Here is a 22,806-nt window from a genome sequence, read left to right on the forward strand (position 1 = left end):
AACTTAGTATTGTAAAATTTAATTTATTATAGTATTGTATTTCGCTTTCATTTGTTTAGTTGCTTTTTTACACTCTCTATATACTTTTCTTCCTTTTTCTTCCTTATTTATTCTTATTCCTTCAAAACTAAAATGTATCTAATTCAGTTTTAATAAGGAAAGTTCAGGAGGTGCAGTTAAATTCCACAGATTTCCACAGGTATGAATATATTGTTAAAAAGCATAGTTCCATTATTTATTTTTATTTTTTAAATTGTAATTGTTAATTTTAAATTTTGTTGCAATTGACATATACAAGAGTTGGTTGTTTATAAAATTAATGAATAGACTATTTAGAATATATATATATATAGATGAATAAATAAGAAATAATAAAATAAATATAAATAAATATATATAAAAACAAATTAAATAAATAATTAAATAAATAAATATCGCAATGTTAGATATAGACTCGAAGTAAAATGATGTAAAATCTTATTTCCTTTTCAGTTTGACTTTAAACAAAAATTATATTTGGATCAATCTGCGTCGTGTATAGATTGGCCATTTGTAAATCGGAATAAGCAACACATGCTTTTGATATTATCGATACCACGTCTGAAGAGGCCCGTTTCAGTGGCCTTATTTTCAACAGCTCCAGTGGCGCAATTGGTTAGCGCACGGTACTTATAAGACAGTTTTCGTGAGCAATGCCGGGGTTGTGAGTTCGAGCCTCACCTGGAGCATTTTTTTTCCTGTTCACGACGGTGCCTCGACCCTCGACCCTCGACACATTAATACGCGAACCGATATAATTATTTTGCAATTCCTTACGTTTTATATTAACTGTATAAAAATATATGAAAAACTTTATCTTTTAATATACAAATAATTTATTTTTACATTAATTTTTAATGAAAAAGTTAAAACACAAGTGACGCGAAATTAAATATATTATAATAAATTCATATGCATATATATACGAATTTATATACATATATCTATATGAATAAATGTATTCAATTTTTTATCATTTGTGTTTTAACTTTTTCATTAAAAATTAAATTCTTCATTGTAAATTATTCATTAAAAATTAATGTAAAAGATAAATTATTTTTATATCAAAAGATGGAGTTTTTTCAATGAATGTTTGTTCATAAATTAATTTCATATATGTTTTTATAGGAATCTGTTGTTAAAGAATTTTTAATAATTGAGACATATATAGAATATACAGGGTGTCCCAGACTACCGTATAACCTGTTAATGGCAGATTCCTGGGATCATTTAGAGACGATTTTTTCTCAGCGAAAATGTCGAGGAAGGTCATCATTTTTTGCATGTTTCTCATTTTTGTCATCATGTATCTTTGTAACTAAGCCTTAAATTATACATATATATAAAATTCTATTAGAGTAACTATCTGAAATTATAACTAAAGAATATGATTTTGTTTAAATTTTATTTCCACAAGGCTTAGTTTGCGAAAAACTCTTTATTTTCAATCGCTTAAATCTTAAATTATAACTAAAAAATTATTGGTGTCTCGACATTTTCGCTGAGGAAAAATCATCTCCAAATGATCCCAGGAATCTGTCATTAACAGATAATCCGCTAATTCTGAGACACCCTGTATATTATAGCATATATTGAAAAATAACATATAAATAGAGCGCGCACATTTTATATAAAATATATTTTTCAGGAGAAAATTAACGATGCAAAAAAAAACGTGCATATATAATGTCGACAACATATCAGACTGGAAATCTGGAAATGGACACTGTGTGATGATCGTATATGCGAGTCACAAAGAGAGAGAGAGAGAGAAAGAAAGAGAGACGCTTTGACCCAAATTGACCGAGATATGTATAATGGACAGCGCGAGAGGGAGGACGACATATCCCGCCGTTATCGTTATTAATGGCCATCGCGTTAAAATCGAGGATGCGAACGATGTTTTATGCTAAGTACTCGATCGTCAACCAAATCACGAAACGCGGTACCTATTAAATGGACCGGCCAGCCGATGTTTGCGCCGATGTTTGTTCATCATCACGTTCATCATGAACAATGACCCCATCGGGATTCGATTTCGTATATATGAAGATGTGTGTGTACGCTTTTAAAAGCCCACCCGCAGAATCACCAATCAGTCAGTTGCATTTCGCCATTCAAATTGGAAATGTCTCGATTGTGTTATTATGATTATTCGCAGTACAAAGCGTACTCGACTACGCAGGTGATTATCTTGCAAAATTTTTATAATTGTCTATAATTTATATTCGCAAATAAAAAACAATTGAAAACTTGCACATTGCTTCCTCATCATTCTATCCCAGGGGGAACAAATAAGTCAAAATAATGTCGATTTGATGTCATATTGATCAAATTTGGATCAAATTTATGTCCAAATTTGATTAACATGACGTCAAATTGACATCATTTTGACTTTTTCTATTCTCCTTGGGATTTTGTTCATTAAAAGTTTCCTCTATGAGCAAGCTGACTTTTCAATTTTGGCTTCCTCATAGAGGAAACTTAATGAGCGAAATAGAATGATAATAAGGAAGCAATGTGCAAGTATTGTAATATGTAACAAAGTAATTTGTTTCAAATTAAATCAAATTAATTCAATTTAAAATTGATTTAAATATTAAAGTGATTATTGCAGATATGTCGATGGCTCTTCTTCGTCAACGCGATGATATCTTCGGGGAACCACGCGGTGATGGGATTAGAGTCTCGGGACGCGGTCTTCGTCAATTTTCATCGCAGATACAACGTCTCCAAGCTGGCGATACTCCACAACGGCGGTTATTTACCTCCAGCTCCGATTTCTCCGGATTTCTCCTTGCCGGAGGTGATCGATAACAGAAACGTAGCGGGAACGAACGAGACCGGAAACTATCCCAACGCATTATTGTATCATCCCCCCAGCCGAGATTCCTTGCGAGCCCTCACGCGCGAGGGTTTGCAAGACACGAGGTATCTGGGGAGCACCGGGTTACCCCTCCAGCATCATCGTCGACCCACTTTTCTGCAAGGCAAACACTCTCGACAGACTACAACCCAGTCTCCTCCTCCTTCACCTCATCCTGATACTCTCGGTGAAACACCGACGTCCTTTGCAAATCGTATCAACATAGAGGAGATGTCCTGTCAGAACGCGGGAGACGAATTATTTTTCAGGTAATCCAGGACGCTTTTAGCTCTCTCTTTCTCAGCACTATGTTCCTTTTTAAAATTTAATTTTGCAACAGAAAAACAAGAAGAGAGCCTAGTTGAACTAAAAAGAAGATTGAATGATCTATTGATCAATTGATCTATGATCTATAATCAATCATGATCATCAAACTTTAACAGTTTATCATACTTATTCGATTGATTGATACGATTTGGATTATTTTTTGCATGTGTCGCACGATCGCTACCACAGGGCATCCATCAAAGCACCGAGAAACTTGGCTCCGCCGGTGATAGATAACGTGATGCGTGAAGCCTGTCAAGCGGTGGCAGTCAGGGATTCTTATCGCATTAATTTTGAGAGGGATCAAGTCTGGAATTGCGGGGTCGTTGAGTGTTCCGCGGACGGTGACCGATCGTACTGTCTCGAGCTGAGATTTCCAGTGATTTCCGGTCTACGTTTGAGGGACGACCGCAGGGTAACGTTGCGATGTAAAACGCAGGACAGGATTGCGTATCACACGAAGCGGATCAGCGTGAAAACTTTGGAAGTGTAAGAAAGAAAATGCGTCATTTATCTTCTTCTGGTGAAGGCAGCAAAAATGAGATTTCATCTGATCGGGAGAAGATATAATTTGCAACTGACAGCTATATATATTTTTTCTTAAAAAAGTTTAAAAAATTTAAGATGACCTTGTCCTGACCTTGGCGAGGCTATCCAAGGTCAAACTGATAAGGCCAGTAAATAAACCTTTTTAAACACCTACAACTTTTGTCTAAAATATTTGTTTTTATAAAACTTACATTTTTCGAGATATTTCGCAACTTTTTCAACAACTTGTACATATATATACATATATATGCTACTTTCAGGAAAGCAAGAAATATCCCGAGCATGCTTAACGGCGGTTCCAAGAACGCTCTGGACGTGGACGTGGGACTGTTTAGGAAGACTTACAACTCGGAAAACATTTTCGACACGAGGATACAATCAGGCGGCACCGTCGTCCTCGGCGAAGAGATTCTGCTGCGCGTGTTAGTCAACGGTGACGACGGTAAGCGCATTAGAGTGCCGAGAGTAGCACACGACACAGCGATAGTACCGTGCACATTTTTATTCCTTTAGTAAGACGAATGGTGTTTCTGAAACTCCGACAGCGACATTGTGTAACTTGCAATCTCCCAAATCGATAAATTTATCCGAAGAAAGACGCGTAACAAAGATGTATTATATATTTATACAATTTTACCAAGTTATATATAATGCAAGAACTAATCGATATAATCAAGTCAAATAACAAGATGTCTATTCAAATCTCATTAAAAAATGCCCTGATTTTTGTTCCCGTATTTTTCAAGATAAAAAAAACCCTGATAATCGCCGTCCAAGTAGCAAGCGTATGACGTCATTAGATATCAAAATGACGTTATTTTAACGTTTAATGACGTTCAATTTGTTACTTGGGCGATTTTTCAGGGAGCAGACATCCTGATACAAGTAAAAATTAAAATCGTAGCTCATTAATTCTTTTTTTTCTCTTCAATAATGTGAAAAGTATCTCAATTATACGATTAAACTATTTATTTTTACCCTTCCAAGGCTGGCGACACTCAAAGATCGGTCAAGTGACGATGCACTATATGGAAGAGAGGCAGCAACAGAGGATCGTAAATAGTTTGTGGATCCTTGACAAGAACGGCTGCTTAAATTCGGATGTGCGGGAGATCTGTCCACGGGAACAGTATAAAGCATCGCTGTTGGAGAGCTACCTAATCTTCCAGGCATTCATGTTCGAGGGTATGACGGAGACCGACGAAATTTCTCTCACCGTGAAGACGATGGCGTGTTTGGAGCCTGCGGATTGCGTTCTAGATTGCCCTGCCGGTCACGTTAGACGCGCCAGGAATGTTCCGGATCGAAATAATACCGTCGAGTGGCAGGACGACATAGTCCTGCGAGTGATCCTTCCAAAACACGAGTTACGTGCCGCGCAAAATTATTATTTAGCGATCCTATTGTCAACAATGGCGCTACTCGCACTGATCCTATTAATGAAGATCGTCAAAACCTCGCTTCGCCGAAGGACAACGAAATCCTGAATAATTTCGATTGCTTAATAAAAAATAAAAATAATGTAACGATCACTGTTGATGTATTATATGCTGTAGATAGATAGTTTATATATATATTAATTTTAATAATAATTATACAGCGGTTAATATTTGATGTTATGAAACGCGACTTGGCATCTCCCATGCATCCAGTTCGGAGCACAGCTTTAATCCAACCGCAAACAATGCGAGGGACGCAAATACGCTTCTCACAAACGGATCTCTGCTCAGAGTGTACACCATGCAAGCCAGAGAGCACGTGCATACGTCCTCGAAGTAGCTGAAGCCCTTTGTCAGGCGATAATGATCTACGACCCGCTGTTCCTTCAATTTGCGCATAATGCGTTCTACAATACGAGGGAATTTCGATTTTATAAAATTGCAAAATGATGTATTATATATATATATATATATATATATATATATATATATATCGGTCGAGAGAAAAAAGGAGTTTAATAATATATATATATATATATATATATATATATGGTATAATATATGTAGACATCCTTAAGAGGGAAAAATCAATATTTCGACTGACGTTCCTCCTCTTCCTGAAAAATAAGCTATCTGCTCGCCTTTTTGCTTCTTTACTAAAGGACATGTGTCATCGCAGACATCAGCAGTTACAGGTTTGCGCGGGAAGATTCGCTTTGCAGATACTACTTCTTCCTCTTCTTCAGCTCGTCTCGCTTCTTTAGGCTCTCTCGACGGTCTGGCAGGTCTATCGATTTTCTCGTACAGGTCGGCCGCATTCCGGGAAATTTCTCGAGGCATCGCTCTCGGCTCTTCCGGAATTTCCTTCGCTATTAAGGCGGGCAGAAACTCCTGCAATTCCTCGTCAATAAATTTTTCGTAGTCAGTGATGCCTTCTTCCTTGCCATTTTCCACGCGCTTCTCCGCTTCAACTGAAATTATCGCTTGGAATTAGCGTGTCGATCGAATTTTTTTTTAAGAAAAGATTGATTGCTCCTAATTACAATACTCTTCTAGTTCCTGCAGTTCTAGTTCGATCTCTGCTGCCCGTTCGATTTCTTCCTCGACAATCTCGGGCACTTTAACTGGTATCTTCTTTACGGGTTCCGCTACAATTCTTTCAGTCACTAATTCTTTTTCTTTGATCGAATCGATTTTTTCTTCATCGCGATCTGCTATCTTTTCCATCGGGATGACTGGTTGCTCATCCTGGATAATCGAGATTCCTGGTATCTTCTTTACGGGTTCCGCTACAATTCTTTCAGTCACTAATTCTTCTTCTTCAACTAAATCGATTTTTTCTTCATCACGATCCGCTATCTTTTCTGTCGGGATGACTGGTTGCTCATCCTGGATAATCGAGATTCCTGGTATCTTCTTTACGGGTTCCGCTACAATTCTTTCAGTCACTAATTCTTCTTCTTCAACCAAATCGATTTTTTCTTCATCACGATCCGCTATCTTTTCTGTCGGGATGATAACTCGTTCCTGGACAACTGTTTTTTCTTGGATAGATTTTACTTCGATGATATCTTCTATCACTTTAGATGGTGTCACCTGAATTTTTTCATGATAATCGATTGGTCTTTTATGAACTACATCGATCAGTCCTTCTTCTTGTATTTCTCTAAACTCTCGAGTAACATCCGGTGGAAGTTGTGGATATACATCGTTTTTCCGCGGAAAAATTTCATCCAACAGCCAAGGCGCTTCCTCGACTATTTTGTAAAGATAAGGATTGAAACATTTTCTTTAAACTTAATAACACGTCGATTCTAAAACATTCTAGAAAGTAATGTATATACTTGCTGCACGAAGGTATTTCTTCACTTTAGGACAAGTTGGAGGGCACCCATTTTTTATAGATTCACTGGACATTTAGAAATTATATAATTGCGTTGTTTTTATACTGTATTGTATATTTATATAAGAGATAAAAATTTTTAAATTATTTTATGTGATAAAAATGTGATATACAGGATTTCAATTTTCTATTTTTCAACATTGTGTATTTTGACTTCTCTTATCGTTTTTTAAGATTGACAAGCAAATTTTACACAAACTAGATATATATATGGTTGATTTGTATCTATATTCGTTTAATAGATTCATAAAGTTTTTGACAAGCGAATGGAACGATGAATTCATTCCGCGAAAGCGTTCCAGATTACTTAAACAAAAATATATTCCCGACTTTATTAAGTGCAATGGAGGAGATGTTAGTTGTAGCCGATCGTCGAAACATTCTAGAAGTACAATATTATTTTGTAAAAAATTATATTGCAGAGATATTTTTACAACCAATGCGCCAGATATAGCTTAGAAAAAAATAGATTATAATTTACAGACACATAAATGCTCTTTCAATGGACTGGATTATCTCGCAGAGATCCTTTGGAATCGAAACTCACGTCATCCAAACAGACTGCATACATGGCTGAATGTGTTTGATATACCGCAATTTAAACTATGGCTAAAATCACAGTAAGTGAAGAAAGCATATCACCCTTTCTCGATACTTTTGTTATAATATATTTTATTTGTTTTTATTTTCTAGTCCGAGGCCAATTTATCCGAAATCATGGCTGTGGAGTAAAGAAGATGCCGCCTTACATATACAGAGACATGTTCGTGGTTGGCTCATTAGAAAGAGAACGGATGTTCGGGAGATGCGTCAATTTTGGAAGGTATCAGAGTACACATACAGGTATCGAGCAAGAAATTGAAATATATAACGACTGTTATGTGAATTGCAGGTCATCCGTACAGAGAGAACGGACAGTTTTACTGAACTTGGTCCTACATTTGATAAAGCGAAGCTTTCAAAGTGTTAAACTGATCATTAACCTTTATTTTTTCTTGAAATAACTTATAACATTTCACTTTATTTATAAAATAACTATTCTTTGAATTCTATAAAAATTAAATACATCTCACGAAGATGCGGCTTCTTCTAACTTTGGATACAAAACACTAGACTCGTCCACACTGAAATTCAATTTCACCGTTGGACTCTCATCCTCCTCTGCTAATCTGTAATTCTTAACGGCCGCCCCCTCAAAATTATATTTAAGAGCTAATTTTGGTTCCTCGGACACTGTTACTCCTTTAGCCCTCATCTGACGCATTATGATTTGCGAAAGTAACGGCGGAAGATCTGTCGTTCTAGGCAAGATTTTCATCTCCGGCAATTTCGCATTCTCGAGATACAAGTGCTCCTGATCTTTGGGTACCAACATATAATCGGCCTTGTAAGTCGCGGAGTCCAGCTGAATCGGTTTCGGGCTTTTATGACCGCGAAAAACTCTCTCGACTAGTACCATAACTTTACGGTCATTCTAAAACGAGTTACGTCAGAGTGTTACGATACAAGCAACTTATATAAAAATTATACATTAATAATATAATATATATATAAAAATTAACAATAATCAATAATATATACAAATTATATATTATTAAATTATAAATTAACAAATTATATTATTACAATTAACATGTTTCGTTATTTAATTAAAATACTTACATAAGGTATATCCGACAAGGGCATCGCGGCTACTTTCAGTATCTTCATGTAACAGGCCTCGGGATACCTTTGGAAGCGATTCCTAATCACGAGTCTTCCCACGCCGAAGTTTTTCAAATTTCCCAAAATCTCCCACAAGGGTTTCCCCTTGAAATCTGTCGTGCGACCGATGAGTTTTATAGGCATCGTGTAACCGGTGTATTTTCTCTCATCGACTTGACACGTGAAATCAGGTGATATTTCTCGGCGTTATCTTCCTTTAATTTAAACTTTGGGGGCACCAGATTAAAATTAACACGTCTGTTTCACGAAAATCACATCTACATTACAAATAACGACGACTAATGTTTTGAGAGAGAGGTTAGATCAATGTATCTTTTTTTTCAATCCAAAGAGAAACTACAGATGGCGTCAGCAGTCGCGAATGTATCTTCGAGCGTCCTCGGTTTCGCTCGACCATCTTCGCCTTCGCCGTTAGTGCACAGTTATAAGAGGTATGTTAAATTAAATTATTCGAATAATAGGTAAAAAAATAATTCGAATAAATAATGTCAGACATTGCAAAGTGCCTGATAAAATTGAATTTTGCACGGAGAAGAAATATATCTTCTTTGAAACATAGAATAGTCTTTGATAGAAATCGAAAGTTTTACATCCGAAGAAACGCTCAGCAGGACAGAACAGGAGAAGAATAAGCAAATGTATGTAAGAGTTGTTTATTTCTATTAAATTGAGATAAATATATATAATAAGCTATTGCAAAGAAAATGCATTACTTCGACGATCCGAACATTCGAATCATATTTTGCGAATTTTATATATGCGTGTATATTTATTAATCGGCGCAAAAGAAAACATAACCTGACACACGCGATCTAGATACTTATGCATTTTATGTACATACAATAAGTTAGGCATATTTAAATAGAAGAAATAGCTTAACCTAAAAACAAGACTCGAGTTATTTGAATAGCGAATAAATAAATATATATATATGTATAAATGATTCTTTATCTTAAGGTGGCCGTTCTTAACGAAATTTGCAGAAATAAAATTCATATTTTAATATAAATATAATATGTATATAAATATATCTCTTTCTCTCTTTTCTCTCTTTCTCTACGATCATAATGTTAAAAAATGTCCTGAGTTGTTGATAGAATTTTCCGCGTTGGATGATAAAGATTGCTCGATTTCGTCAAATTTTGTATACATGCAATGAAGAAATATATCCCAAGTAGCAAATTGACGTCATTAAACGTCAAAATGACGTCTAGTGACGTCATTCGACGTCAAAAATGACGTATGCTTGCTACCTGGGATACTATACGACTCATCATTTATCAGACCAATTTTTTTCTTTCTTTAGTAATCCACGATCTGACGGATCCAGTCCAGATAATAGGAGACACGTGCATAGACACCCGGAACACCAGCCTGGCCGCAGCCGATGCCCCAGGATACCACTCCAGCCAACTGCCAACGGCCATTTCGTTCGCAGACCATCGGGCCTCCACCGTCGCCCTTGCAGGCGTCCTTGCCCTCTTCGCCGCCGGCGCAGACGAAGCCAGGATGCAGGTTGAAGCTGGGTCCGAGTCGGGTTCGTTTCATTTGCTGCTCGCAGACGTGATTGCTGACGACAGGTACGTCCACTTCCTTCAGGATGTTTTGATACTTGCCATAGTCGCCGAAGGCGTCCTTACCCCATCCTGTGGTCCAGCATCTACGCACATCATGGTCGTTTGTTAGATTCAAATGAAGATGACGCTTGGAAAGTTTTTCTTTTCATATAGTATCATATTAGTATCATTCATTATTTAATGCTTAATAACATAGAGAATTTTTAGATCAATTATAGCTACAATTTTTTTGTATTATTATTTTTTTGAAATTTTACTAATAATAAAGTAATGGCAACTCTCTCTAAAAGAGTCGCTATATAAGCATTTAAGAAAATTAAGACCCCAGGTAGATATCATTTTGACGTTTAATGACGTCAGTTTTTGCTACTTGGGATTAGTTTAATAAATTTTCTAGAAAACGTACCGTATTCCCGTGAAATCGTCGTGTTTATCCGGCAAACAGGCCGCGCTAATGTGAGGGTTCTTTCCGAAATCGACGTCGTGGTCTAGTTTGAGAATGGCGATGTCGTTCGCCAGAGTGCCGGCATAAAATTCAGGATGCACGAAAACGCTGACGATGTCACGTTCGATGTAGGGATAAAATTCAACGTCGTGGTTCACATCCCATTCGCCCAACCTTGCACGAAGATCACGACCGGCGTGAGTCTTCACGCAATGAGCGGCGGTAATGATGTGACGTGACGAGATCAATGTGCCTCCGCAGACGTAGACGCTTTCGGTAGGGTCCTTCTTCAGGATGGCAACTTGCCACGGGTACTCGCCTGAGAGTCAAACATTTCGTATGATAGAATGACATTTATAATTAAATATTATTTAATATAATAATATTAATATAATTTAACAGTTTTTTAAAAATATTATATATATGAAATAAAATGAGAAAAAATAACACGTTTACAAAAAAATATTTTTTTTCATTATTTTAAACCAGAGAAGGTGTTTTTCATAGATTTTTGGATACTGAAAGAACGATGCCACAAGCCAATTTTCACCAGCACGTCAGGTTTCCGAAATAATTGATGTTTAATATGCAAAAAATGACTTTTTTGCGACATTTGAGACCTTTTTGTGAAAAGATTAACGTTATTTTGAAATTCTGATCAGAAGTCATGAATGTATTATTCATTCCCTATATTAAAATAACAAAAATGCATTTTATAGGGAATAAACATAATACATTCATGATATTTGATCAGACTTTTCAGATAACGTTAACTTTTTTGACAAAAAAAAATCTCAAATATTGCAAAAAAGCCATTTTTTTACACATTAAATCTCAATTATTTTGGAAATCTGACGTGCTAATCTTGAGAAAAAAATTATAACAAAAGAAGAATAGTATAACTTTGTTCCTAAAACAATATTTTTTCAAAATGTCTTCAACTCATTGTCAGATTGTCGGTCCCTTTTCTACTAAATGCGGTCCATTCAGTGAATCGCAATAGGAATCGCGCGTACCGAATTCAGAATCTCCATCGACGTAGACTGGGGTCTTGATGCGGCCATTGATGCCTTGTGTGTTCCTAACTCCGCATTGACCTGGTCGCGGGCGTGCTCCTATTATGTGGGACTTCTGACAGCAGACGTGCTGGGAACCGCAAACCGTCGGACGTCCGTATCGTCTCTGGGGAAATAGAAATAAATCGGTTAATCGATCTCGGAGTCTCGACGAGTCTCAACACGTGTTTTTTACTTATCGTGTTGCACTTCTCGACTTTTTTTATCTGTACTATATACGTTGCCCGGTAGCCGCTCAGTTTGACAGTCTCGCGTTCGTAAGTTCGCAGAGTCGGTATCACCGTGGAATCGTCCTGTCGTCCACCGACAGCCCTAATAGCTTGCACAGCGACTCTCTATCAGCCCTATTACCAACCGATTATGTCTATTCGGCAGAGCGAACAGACGGTCCTTACCTCCGACCTCGTGTTACTCAACGCATCGCGTTTCCTTCTGTCCGAGAAGGTAATCTTCCCGCTCGTCTGTCGTTCGCTAGCTGGTCCACGTGGAGAATCCTTCAGTTCCTTCGAGGACGAGGACTGTCCTCCACCCTTCGCGTTTCTCGCGCGAGTGTTTCTATAGTAATCATCCGAGTAATCGTCCGAATAATCGTTGTAATCGTCATAATCATCGTGATCGTCTTTCTCGTAGTAGGAGGGATAGTATCCGTTTGGATAGTGAGGTTTGGGATACGTCGGATAGTGATGATGAACACCATGGGACGGATAGAACAGAGGTCTCAACGGATAATGATAGATCGGTTTCTGCGTGTGGTAATGGGGAGCGTAAACCGGCGAGTCGTATCCACCGTACAGACCGTACTTCTTGTGAGCCAGCAGATGGCCCAGTTTGTAAACAAGTCCTGGATTGGGTGTCACGTGGAGATTTACGTATGGCTTAACGACCTTCTCCCCGTACTCGTCTTTGGTAACTTGCACCGCTACGAGCGGATTCACGGAAACCGGACCTAGATTTATGCCCTGTCCACCAATTGGCCCGTAGCCTGGCGTGTATCCCGAGATTCCCAGGGGATTACCAGGGTGGGGCGCGATCGGACCACCGGTCTGCGGTAGGCCGAAACTGACGCCCCAGGTTGGCTTCACGTTCAGTTTCGAGGTGTCCAGATTGCTGTCTAGCGTCAGTCTCTGCAACGAGAGAGAGTCGAACAAATTCACGTGGAGAACCGTCTTCCTCTCTCGTTTTTTTTTCCAAGAAGATTAGTCACGTCGAGGTTATAGGCCAGCTATACTTTCTCGCCCACTTTTCGCTTCCGCTCGCTCGCGCGCTTTGTTAGAAACGTTTGTTCGACCCAGATCACACAAGAGTTTCGATGTCCTTTGTTACGACGACTTCTAAATCTATCATTTCTAATTCGTCTTATTGCATGGTTGCATCTAAGACGAATCGACCGACTGAGCGTGTCAAACTGAGTGATTTGTTAGAACAATAACGCTGTATCGATCTGATGTTATATAATTTAATAAAGCATGCATATTCTACACGTCCGATAATTCAATCAATTATACATAGTCAAACTTTCGATGTGACATCGATCAATTTTACGTAGATTAAATTTTAATTAATCTTCAATCAAATTTTCAATCAAAGTATTATAAGTATCTTTATCCAAATATATTATGTCGCTTAATAATTTACACATCGTTTAAAACATTGATCGTCACATCGTCTGTTCGGAAAAGCGAAAGAGAGAGAGAGAGAGAGAGCATCTCGAATAAACTTACTTCTTGTATCTCCTGCTTGTCGTCCTTCTTGGTGACATGCTTGACATCTCTGCGATTTCGCTTCGTAACTTCGACTTTCGTCTCTGCCGCTTCCTTCGTCTCCTCGTTCCTTGCCTGTTCGATCTGCTCGGTCTCGTTTACTCCCTTGGGTACTCGCACAACGCTCATGGTGCCATTTCCATCGGTGATCACCACGGTCTCGGCCTCGATGTCCTTGCCAAGATTGCGCGGATCAATTGCCAGGTAGAGATCTTCCTTGCGGCCTACGTGATTGATCGTGGCGCACTGATCGTAAGGCACGCACACGCAATCCTCGTAGGACGCGGCACCATAGTTGTTATCGGCCCCATTGTTGAACTGATAATCGCCATTGTCGAAATTGCCGTTACCCGGGAACTGATTGTTGGACCCGTATTGTCCCGTGGAACCGCCGAATTGCTTTCCATTCTGCTTCTCGTAAGCGGGATAACGATCAGCGTAGGAAACCTTTGTGGAGGAGACCGAAGGACCGCTGTTACTCGCAGGTGTCTTGATCTTGAATGCCTTCTTATAGTCCTCGAAATCATTGAACGTGGCGCCATAAGTGCCACCGTTTCCATAACCGTGATTGCCAAGTCCACCTAACGTAGGGGACGACGAGAATGGAATAGGATTAGGTGCGATGCCGGAGTTTATATTGCCGTCTTCGTGGTGGTAATGATGATGAATATGTTGCTGAACGGCCGAAGAGCCCGGTTGATGCAGAACTACCTGTTTCTTGTCGATGAACTTGTCCTCGAAGTCAGATTCAATATCGATGCCAGACTCGTATATAGGTTTGGACGCGTATGGGGGAGGGAAACCAGGTTTTTTGTAAGGTCCAGGGTAAGGTCCAGGATAAGGTCCAGGGTAAGGTCCAGGGTAAGATCCGACCAAGCCGGACGGTGGTCTACCAAAGTTTGGTCCCGGTCCAGGATAAACGTTGGGTCCTAGAGAAGAGCCGAAGCTCGGTGGCAGCGGCACCGGTTTCGCGGGACCGTAAGGTCGTTTCACGGGTATAGCCGGAAGTGGACGGCCCACCGGTTTAATGGTCACCGGTTGAGCGTAAATGACATCGTGCGGGTAGATATCGCGATGCGGGGAATAGTAAGGACGTCGTCCTTCAATGTCCTCGCACTGTAAGAAAAAAAATAAAATGTCATTAGAAGCTAGATTTGAGTCATGTAAAAATAAGGATTTAATATAGTATAAGTTGTGTATTTTCAATAATGTTTAAGAATCTGTCAATATATATGTAAAATTATATTATACTCACGTTCATCAAGCCGAGAGAGCAGAGTTTGTCCCTGATGTAAGTACGCGCGAGGGTATCGTTGCCAAGCTGAAGTGCACTTTTCACTTCAGGATCAGAGTAGACTTCTTCGTAACCCTCGAGGTTGCGACCCTGCCGATTGGATACGAGAATGTTGTCAATTACAGATTCGATCTGTAATTAAGCAACATCTTGGGAATATTCTTCGGCCAAATACAAAGCTTTATATATGTTTTCAACATTTTATTCCACATTTAATCTGCGTTTGACGTTTAATATCGAAAATATTTCGCGTAATCCCCTTACCGATTGTTCGCTGAGAACCTCGGCGACTCCGCTAGCGCCTGATTGAATATTCGCGTTGTATACCAACGGTTGCGATTCCTTCTGTTGCGTATCGGGGGCGTCGAACGTGACAGGATGATATTTCTCTTGTTCCTCGCTCGAAGCTTGAATTGAGTCTTGGCTCTTCCACGGTTGCCATTGTTGTTGCGAAGAGTCACTCGGCGTTTCGTACACTTGAGTACAAAGTGTTTGGCTCGCTATTGCCAAGCAAGCTATCAGGACGAACTGCGTTCTCATCCTGCAATAAACAACGAGGAAGACCTAGTTTTATATATCTACTTTTTTAATCTTTGCGATCACAAATAAATCGAGCTTTTTCTTTAACTAAGCTCTTTAGCTATTTCTCTTTCTAATTTTGTTTCTTAGCGATCTTATCTCGTAATTTATAATAGAGTTTATTATTTGATTATATTATTTTAATATAGTTTATTGAAAAACCAGCTTGCTTTGCACACTTTTTTTTATTTATTATTTTTTATTATATTATTTCTTCATTTTTATCTACAGTTTACCTTGCCAAAATTTATTTTTCAATATTTTATATCTCATAGTCTATCATTACAATTTAATTTTCAATTTAATTATTTTATTACGTTAGTTTTTCGCCCCAATTTAGTCTATTATTTCAGTTCTCGACGCGAGGCGACCCTTCGCGATATATTTTCTATTCCCCCAATTATCGTGAGAATCTCGCCCGACAGAATTTCTCTGGGAATGCCAGCTGCGAATCCACGTGAAAGCGCATCTCGCCTTTCTCTGTTTGATTTTTATTATTCACACCGTGTGACCGCAATATAGTTCGATATATATCTCGGATCGATAGATATCTCGTGTGAAAAGGGCATGTCTTTAGCATGTATAATTAGATATATCAATCTAAATTTTTAATCCATCCCTATCTCGAAAAAGATCTCTCAATATCTCCCATTGTTTGGAAAGATAAGAAGTTTCATTGTTCAGAGTTCACGTTTTTACTTGTCCACGTGTAGAGATAATAGCAGTTTCCGGTAACGGTACCGCACTAAAGGCTAAGGCTGTCTTGCATGGATGGGACCTAACGAAAGCGAGAGGAAGTTGGGTGAAAGTCGTTTAAAACCGGTTCGTAAAATCGTGACGTTTGTCGTCGGCGCCTCCTTATAAACATCTCTCTCTCTCCTCTCCTCGGATCTTTCCGAAATCATCTTGCGGACGTGGAGGAAGTAATTGCGTAACAAATGCAGTGTGATGTTTGTATAATTAGCGGTGATGAGAATTTTAAATTAAATAAAACACGAAGATAAAATAGAAACAGGTAGAACAATCTTCGCGCGATTTAACACATTTTTTTTATGATTGATGGATACGTGGATACTTTAGAGAGGAACCTTCCGTATTTGGCGAAGATATACATATATATTAAGACAGTTGACGTTTACCGCCTACGACAGTGAAAGTGCTTACGTGTTGTGTGTACTTCTAAATTCTTACTTTCCACTTGTCTTGACGAGTACCTTATTATAAAGTGCTGATTCGTGTATATCGATATTTTTTGTCGAAATTTCCCCTCTTCCCCCCCCCCCCTTCTGCCAATGATGCAGCTGATTTTATATCATTCGCTTATTGTAATAAATCAATTATCTTAAAGTAGGTCGACACAATATCGTTATGATTGTCGTAAATCATTCAACTCATTAAAAAATTTGATAATTGTTTGAAATCTTTAATATTTCTTTATTATAATATAATAAATATAATAAATGTTAGAAATGTTATAATAAAATGTAATTAGCAATATTTAACTCCGAATAAAATTAATTTAAAGTTTTTAATGTTTAAAATTTTTAATATTTTTTTATATCTATTTTTTAAATATTTTTTTTTACTATTTTTTAAATATTTATTTTTAAAGTTTCAAATAAAAATTTTGTATTTATAATATCAATATATTTTTTAAATATTTCTTTATTTGTAATAAAGAAATATTAAAGATATCATGAATAAAGACTTTATATATAAATAAAGAAATATTAAAAACTTAAAAATAAATGTTTAAATATAAAAAATATTAAAAATTTTAAATTGATAAATTTTATTCAGAGTTAAACTGCTAATTACATTTTTATTAGAGTTAAATTATGTTTTTTTATATTGATTGCACGAGAATCTTTTTTGAAAATAAAATGTAAGAAATGAAGAATCTACAAAATATGCAAGAAATATTTAAATTTATAAATCAAACAAAACCTAAAAAATTTTATGTATTTTTTTCTTTAAATCCACGATTCAAACAGTAATCATAAATCGAAAGTGACATCGATTTTGTTAAATATTCATACGAAGTAAAATAAAAAGGGATAATTCGTACTTAATTTGCATACAATAGTGGGTCAGATATGCTTGACAAATCCGCGAATCTGAATAAGGACAAAGCAGAGGCGGTCTGTTATTAAATAGGAGAAAGTTTTTTTTTGTATAGAAAAATGGAGCGATGCGTAGGCGATGCCTTTTCACTCCTTACTTCAACAAAGCACGCATAATTTTATATTTTATGATATATACATATATGCATTTTTAAGAAAAATATATTGAAGAGAAATCGCCGGTCAATACAAATCACCTGCTGAACAAACAGTAATGATATTTGTAGTACCATACCATATACATAGATATTTTATTGTCACCGAATAATAGAAATATTGCTTGTCAAGCAAGAAAAATATTATTCCTTCTAAAAAAACAATGGTATTTCTGCTAGAATAAATAACAAACTGCTCTATGACTAAACATGAGATTCCACACAAATTTATTTTACATTCCACAATTAAAAACATGTCATTGCAATTTCGAAAATTTGACTCATATTGATGCAATTATTTGTTATTTATATCATTATATATCTACTTGTTATATATAATTATTTTCACTGTTATATATTCGATTATAACATCATTGCGGACTTAATTTCGTATCTAACAAGAATAAAATTCATAAATATTAATCTCAATATACACGAAAAATTTATCATTTATTAATATTTTTTCTCAAATGCTGTGCATAGATATTTTCAAAATTTTTAATTATTTTATTTAATTATTATTATATTTTTTTAAATTATATATATAAAATTTAATTTAATTTTATATATATATATATATATATTTTTTTTTTTAATATATGATTCTCTTCTTCTAGAGAAAAAAGAAGTAAAACAAAAGATGATTCCTCACTTGTATTATTTATAAAATATGAAAAAAATCAGATGTTGCGTTAATATCTTGAAAATACACACCTGACTCGGTTGCTCTCCGGATGCACTCGCGATAAACTGATTTTCTCGAGCGGCTCGCGATCACGTCTTATACCCGGACTCTCGCTCTCTAACCGAACACTTTCTCCCTGCACGACGTCGTCGTCTGTGTGCTTTTACCGAAGTCGCCTCGAATCTTATATACACACGTCCCTTTCGGGGGATGCTGGGCCTAACCGAGCAAACTATGTACGGTGGGGTACATTCGTGAGTCATTTCACGGACGAACATCCGTCTTCGTGACGTTATGATTCTTCAGGAAAACGATAAAACAATGGAAACCAAGTGGAACGAGTGTAACTTGAACAATATGTAACCTAGTGTCCAGGATATCATGCTTGCTTCTTTGTTGTTAAAAGTTTATTGTATCTTATAAACACATAATACACGCGCCCAATTTTTTCGTTTACAATTTTTAATACGTTATTTTTCGATCCATGTAAAGTAGCAAACAATATGCCGGTATACGTGAAACTCATGTTATATGGTTGGTATTCTCTCGATAATATTTAGAATATTTATCGGAAAAATATAGGGATAGAAGAGAAAAAACACGATAAACTCTCCAATGTAGTATAGTTTAAATTTACATCGGGGTTTTAGGAGGTATTTGTATACCCGGATATAACCCATTATTCCTGTATATTGTGAAAAAGTAAAACAATGGTATATTTTGCATGTGCTTTCCATTAAACATGCTTCAATTTAATATTCACAATATTGAATGAAATATTTTTTAAAATTATTTCTTAATGAAGTCCGGAATATATTTGAATAGGAAATATAAAATATTTAAATTTAAGGAAATTAATACTTAATTATTTTATGGTCGATATTTAGCCGATTAATAATATTAATAATATTAATAATAATTAATATTAATTATCATACTCGTAATTTAAGCGAGATATATCACGCAAGCATTGTAAGCGAGGACAAATTACAGTAATTATTTCTCATCGCGCATAATAATTATTTCTCGTCTCTAGATCTTTCATAATTAATGATGAAACAATTAAAGACGGCAATGAGAGATTCCAATGCAAATTTTTCTATTTAAATTGACTTGATCTTTAAGTATAAAATTGTTTTCTTTTAAAACCAAGGACCGAGCACGAAAAATTCCCATTGGACATGAAAAAGTGGACTTGCATGGTTCTTCGTAAAATTGATTTGCCACACAATTCGTGGAGGAACACGACGGTCTTCTTGGTCTACTTCTAGTATTACGTAAGACCGTAAGAGATAGGAACAACTCAACACAACATTCTGACGTTGTCCGATGTATCTAGGAATGGGCTCAAGTTTAATACTTAAAAATTCGAGTCAAATGCAATAATTAAGTTCCATTTTTTAGGATTCAAATAATATTCGTTAGAAATAATATTTAATATGTTATATTTGCAAAGAATAATCGAATTTAGAATATTTATATTCGAATTTTAGATTGAGTACCTGCAAGCTTTGAAATAGTATTTATAAGTGCTTTTTGTCGTAAAAAGTCATATCTTTTACAAATAGTACTCGAATTCTAAGATAAAAAAATTATTTATGATACTTACTACACACACATACACACATAATTATATATACAACGTAAAATTTCTCATATTACTCATGAAAGATGCGAATGTACTTGAAATATTTGATTCAGATTCGAATGTACTTAAAAATATTGGAAGAACAGTTATATTCGAATTTTTTTAATTGAGTATCTGTACAATTTGAAATAGTACTTATAAGTACTTTCTATCGTAAAGAATCGAATTTTATTTTACTTTTACAAATAATACTCGCACTCTCTAACAAGATAAAAAAATGTATTTATGATTGTTGCTACATATTCATCTATACACACACACGCACACTTTCTATTCCACCCAAACACTATTCACCTACCTCCACATATACATATATATACATTTATATAGATACCTCATAAGTACTCATAAAAGATTTGAATATATTTGATCGAGGTTCGAATGTACTTGAAAGTACTGTTTTATTTCCAAAATAGTCATAAAGAATTTGAAATCGTGCAAACAAATTTGAATCCTACTTGTAAGATGCTTAATCCCATCGCTAGCTGTACCTAATGCGCGATGAATGAACGAAATGACGCTTACGTCACGTTTTGGGTTTTTCAATAAAGTTATGTAAAAATTATCACTTCGCTTTCATCTTACCGAGAAGCCGTTCTGACAAATAACAATAAATATACGTCTAGAATTTCGTTTAGAGGAAACTTTGATAACCATAATGTGTCGCGACAAGTGTATATACCTACAAATCATAAAATATTTCGTCAATTTGTCGTTGGCCTAAATTTTTTTCTATGGTAATTTCCAGGGACATTAATATTAATTTCAATCGAATTCGTCGAACTTAAATTTGTGTGGAGTCTTTTCGCGGAATCTTTTTTTACTAATCGATCGCTTCGCTTCCTCGAAATATCGAAGATACTTTCTTCTTGCAGTCATCTCGAGCGCATCGACCTTGACTCCTTGGATGATCGCGTTTGACGTAGGATAGCAATTTTCACTCTCAGTCAGCCACGCGATAGAAAGTGAAGAGGCGTACTTTCGTAGGGAAACGACGCCTCTTCGTTGAGAGAAAATAGAAAAAAATATATCATATTACTCTCATTAATCGAAACGCGCGATTACGATATTTACGCATGAGGAAGAGGCTGTCATTGAGGCTTAAACGATGCGACGCATCGAATTGTCTACATCTCGTAGCATCGTTAAACTCTCTTCAGGATCCGGGAGAAAGTACTCGCGCGTATAATCCAAGGGTAGCGATGGGATTAAGTATCTTGCAAGTAGATTCGAATTTGTTTGCATTCGAACTCTATGATTACTCCGAAAAAAAGAAACAATATTTTCAAGTAAACTCGAATCTGGAGATAACTTCGAACTCCTTAAGTATCTCGAAAAACAAGAGCAATATTTTCAAGTATATTAGAACCTAGATCAAGTATATTTAAATTTTTTATGGACACTTACTTATGAATATTTATAAAATATGTATATATACAGAGTGATTCTAAATAAGTGTGAAAAATTTTAGAAGATGATTCTTTGTCGAAAATTAAAGGGGGTCTTTTATATAAATATATACTCCTATATCCCTTTCTCTGAGGAGTTCTCCTCCAAAGGGAGAGGTGAAAAAATTAGGCTTTTATTTTTTTTTCTCAAATTTAGGACAAATTAAAAAAATGGAATATTTTTTTCAGCATTTTTACTATGATCCTTTTTTATTCTAAAGTTCAACTTTTTGTAAGTAGAATCCATTTAGCATCATGCTGAGTATGAAAATGTATTTTATTCTTTTCTTCTTCAAAACTATTGATTTCACGAAAAAAATGAAAGAAATAAAAAAGTTTCTAAAGGAATCAAGTTTTCTAATACATATTTTTAGATCACATTCACATAGTTAAAAAGTTTTAATAAAAAAATTTAATAAGGCTTGTGTTAATTTCATCCCTTTATAACGATATGGGAGGATTAAACAAATATTAATAAATATCCTTTTTACTAGTGGAAAGTGTTTATCAAATTTCATTTTTTTAACTTATCCAAAATTTGAGAAAAAAAAATAAAAACTTAATTTTCTCCTTTTTTAGAAGAGTGTAACTCCTCAGAAAGGAGGATATAAGGAAATATGATTATATGAAAAATTTCTCTTAATTTTCGACAAAGAATCATCTTCTAAAACGTTTTGCACTTATTTAGAACCACCCTGTATGTATAGAGATTAAATGAATAGGTGTTTGAGATGGAAAGTGTGGATGTGTAGCAAGTATCATACTTTTTTTATCTTAGAATTCAAGTATTACTTGTAAACATTCGATTCCTTATAATAGAAAATACTTACAAATACTATTTCGAACCTTGCAATTACTTCATCTAAAATTCGAATATAATTGTTCTAAATTCGATTATTACTTCGCTAATACAATATATAAATATTTTTTATTCGACTCCTAGAAAATATAAAACTTGATTATTGGATTCGATTCGGATTTTTATAGTACATATTGAAGTTGATCCCATCTCTATCCAAGGGTCGAGCGCGCATCAGTGAACTTTTCTTTCTGCTTTTCATTCGTTTTTTTCGAGTGTCTCCTGGGAGACACCTGGTTTTTCCACTCCGATCGAATCTCGTAGTTTCTCACCGCGTGACAGAAGTTCGCAATTTCGCGATTTCGGGGA

At 35.9% G+C, this 22,806-nt stretch overlaps 5 protein-coding genes, 1 non-coding gene and 1 pseudogene across 8 annotated transcripts in view; 4 read left to right on the forward strand and 3 right to left on the reverse strand.

Annotated features, from left to right (window-relative positions):
• The first annotated feature begins 12 nt into the window (after positions 1-12).
• On the forward strand, positions 13-5,307 carry LOC145934762 (uncharacterized). 2 transcript variants are annotated; one of them, XM_083035495.1, is made up of 7 exons: positions 13-199; positions 493-665; positions 1,688-2,224; positions 2,657-3,174; positions 3,422-3,721; positions 4,042-4,223; positions 4,769-5,307. In XM_083035495.1, exons 3-7 carry the CDS (start codon positions 2,168-2,170, stop codon positions 5,266-5,268), a joined length of 1,557 nt encoding a protein of 518 aa, XP_082891621.1. In that variant the 5' UTR covers positions 13-199; positions 493-665; positions 1,688-2,167; the 3' UTR covers positions 5,269-5,307. The 2 variants fall into 2 exon arrangements, with proteins under 2 accessions (XP_082891621.1, XP_082891622.1); XM_083035496.1 differs by having other exon boundaries at positions 493-654.
• Positions 637-728, forward strand: Trnai-uau (transfer RNA isoleucine (anticodon UAU)). Its single transcript is given in 2 exon segments — positions 637-674; positions 693-728. It is a non-coding gene; the product is annotated as a tRNA-Ile (tRNA).
• LOC145934766 (uncharacterized) lies at positions 4,972-7,359 on the reverse strand (annotated as a pseudogene).
• Positions 7,360-7,397: 38 nt separating this feature from the next.
• On the forward strand, positions 7,398-8,093 carry LOC145935222 (IQ domain-containing protein K). Its single transcript, XM_083036371.1, has 4 exons — positions 7,398-7,511; positions 7,607-7,743; positions 7,817-7,946; positions 8,016-8,093. Exons 1-4 carry the CDS (start codon positions 7,398-7,400, stop codon positions 8,091-8,093), a joined length of 459 nt encoding a protein of 152 aa, XP_082892497.1.
• Mrps34 (mitochondrial ribosomal protein S34) lies at positions 7,504-9,165 on the reverse strand. Its single transcript, XM_083035497.1, has 2 exons — positions 8,786-9,165; positions 7,504-8,597 (listed from the first exon to the last, which is right to left on the reverse strand). The coding sequence occupies exons 1-2, from the start codon at positions 8,969-8,971 to the stop codon at positions 8,193-8,195; spliced, it is 591 nt and encodes a 196-aa protein (XP_082891623.1). The 5' UTR covers positions 8,972-9,165; the 3' UTR covers positions 7,504-8,192.
• Positions 9,166-9,551: 386 nt separating this feature from the next.
• LOC145935277 (uncharacterized) lies at positions 9,552-18,685 on the reverse strand. 2 transcript variants are annotated; one of them, XM_083036442.1, is made up of 8 exons: positions 18,572-18,685; positions 15,265-15,541; positions 14,962-15,090; positions 13,668-14,822; positions 12,342-13,070; positions 11,887-12,052; positions 10,832-11,189; positions 9,552-10,508 (listed from the first exon to the last, which is right to left on the reverse strand). In XM_083036442.1, exons 2-8 carry the CDS (start codon positions 15,538-15,540, stop codon positions 10,151-10,153), a joined length of 3,171 nt encoding a protein of 1,056 aa, XP_082892568.1. In that variant the 5' UTR covers position 15,541; positions 18,572-18,685; the 3' UTR covers positions 9,552-10,150. The 2 variants fall into 2 exon arrangements, with proteins under 2 accessions (XP_082892568.1, XP_082892566.1); XM_083036440.1 differs by having other exon boundaries at positions 14,962-15,132.
• The window catches only part of Ilers-m (Isoleucyl-tRNA synthetase, mitochondrial), an 88,549-nt gene continuing 76,047 nt past the window's right edge, over positions 10,305-22,806 (forward strand). Inside the window, exon 1 of the mRNA XM_083036443.1 lies at positions 10,305-10,428. The gene's annotated coding sequence lies outside the window, so the exon portion shown is untranslated. The remainder of the gene's footprint in view (positions 10,429-22,806) is intronic.

The sequence above is a fragment of the Prenolepis imparis genome, unplaced genomic scaffold (assembly GCF_030444845.1).
Source record: "Prenolepis imparis isolate NDT839.2.m4 unplaced genomic scaffold, iyPreImpa1.0 SCAF_4, whole genome shotgun sequence".
Lineage (NCBI taxonomy): Eukaryota > Metazoa > Arthropoda > Insecta > Hymenoptera > Formicidae > Prenolepis > Prenolepis imparis.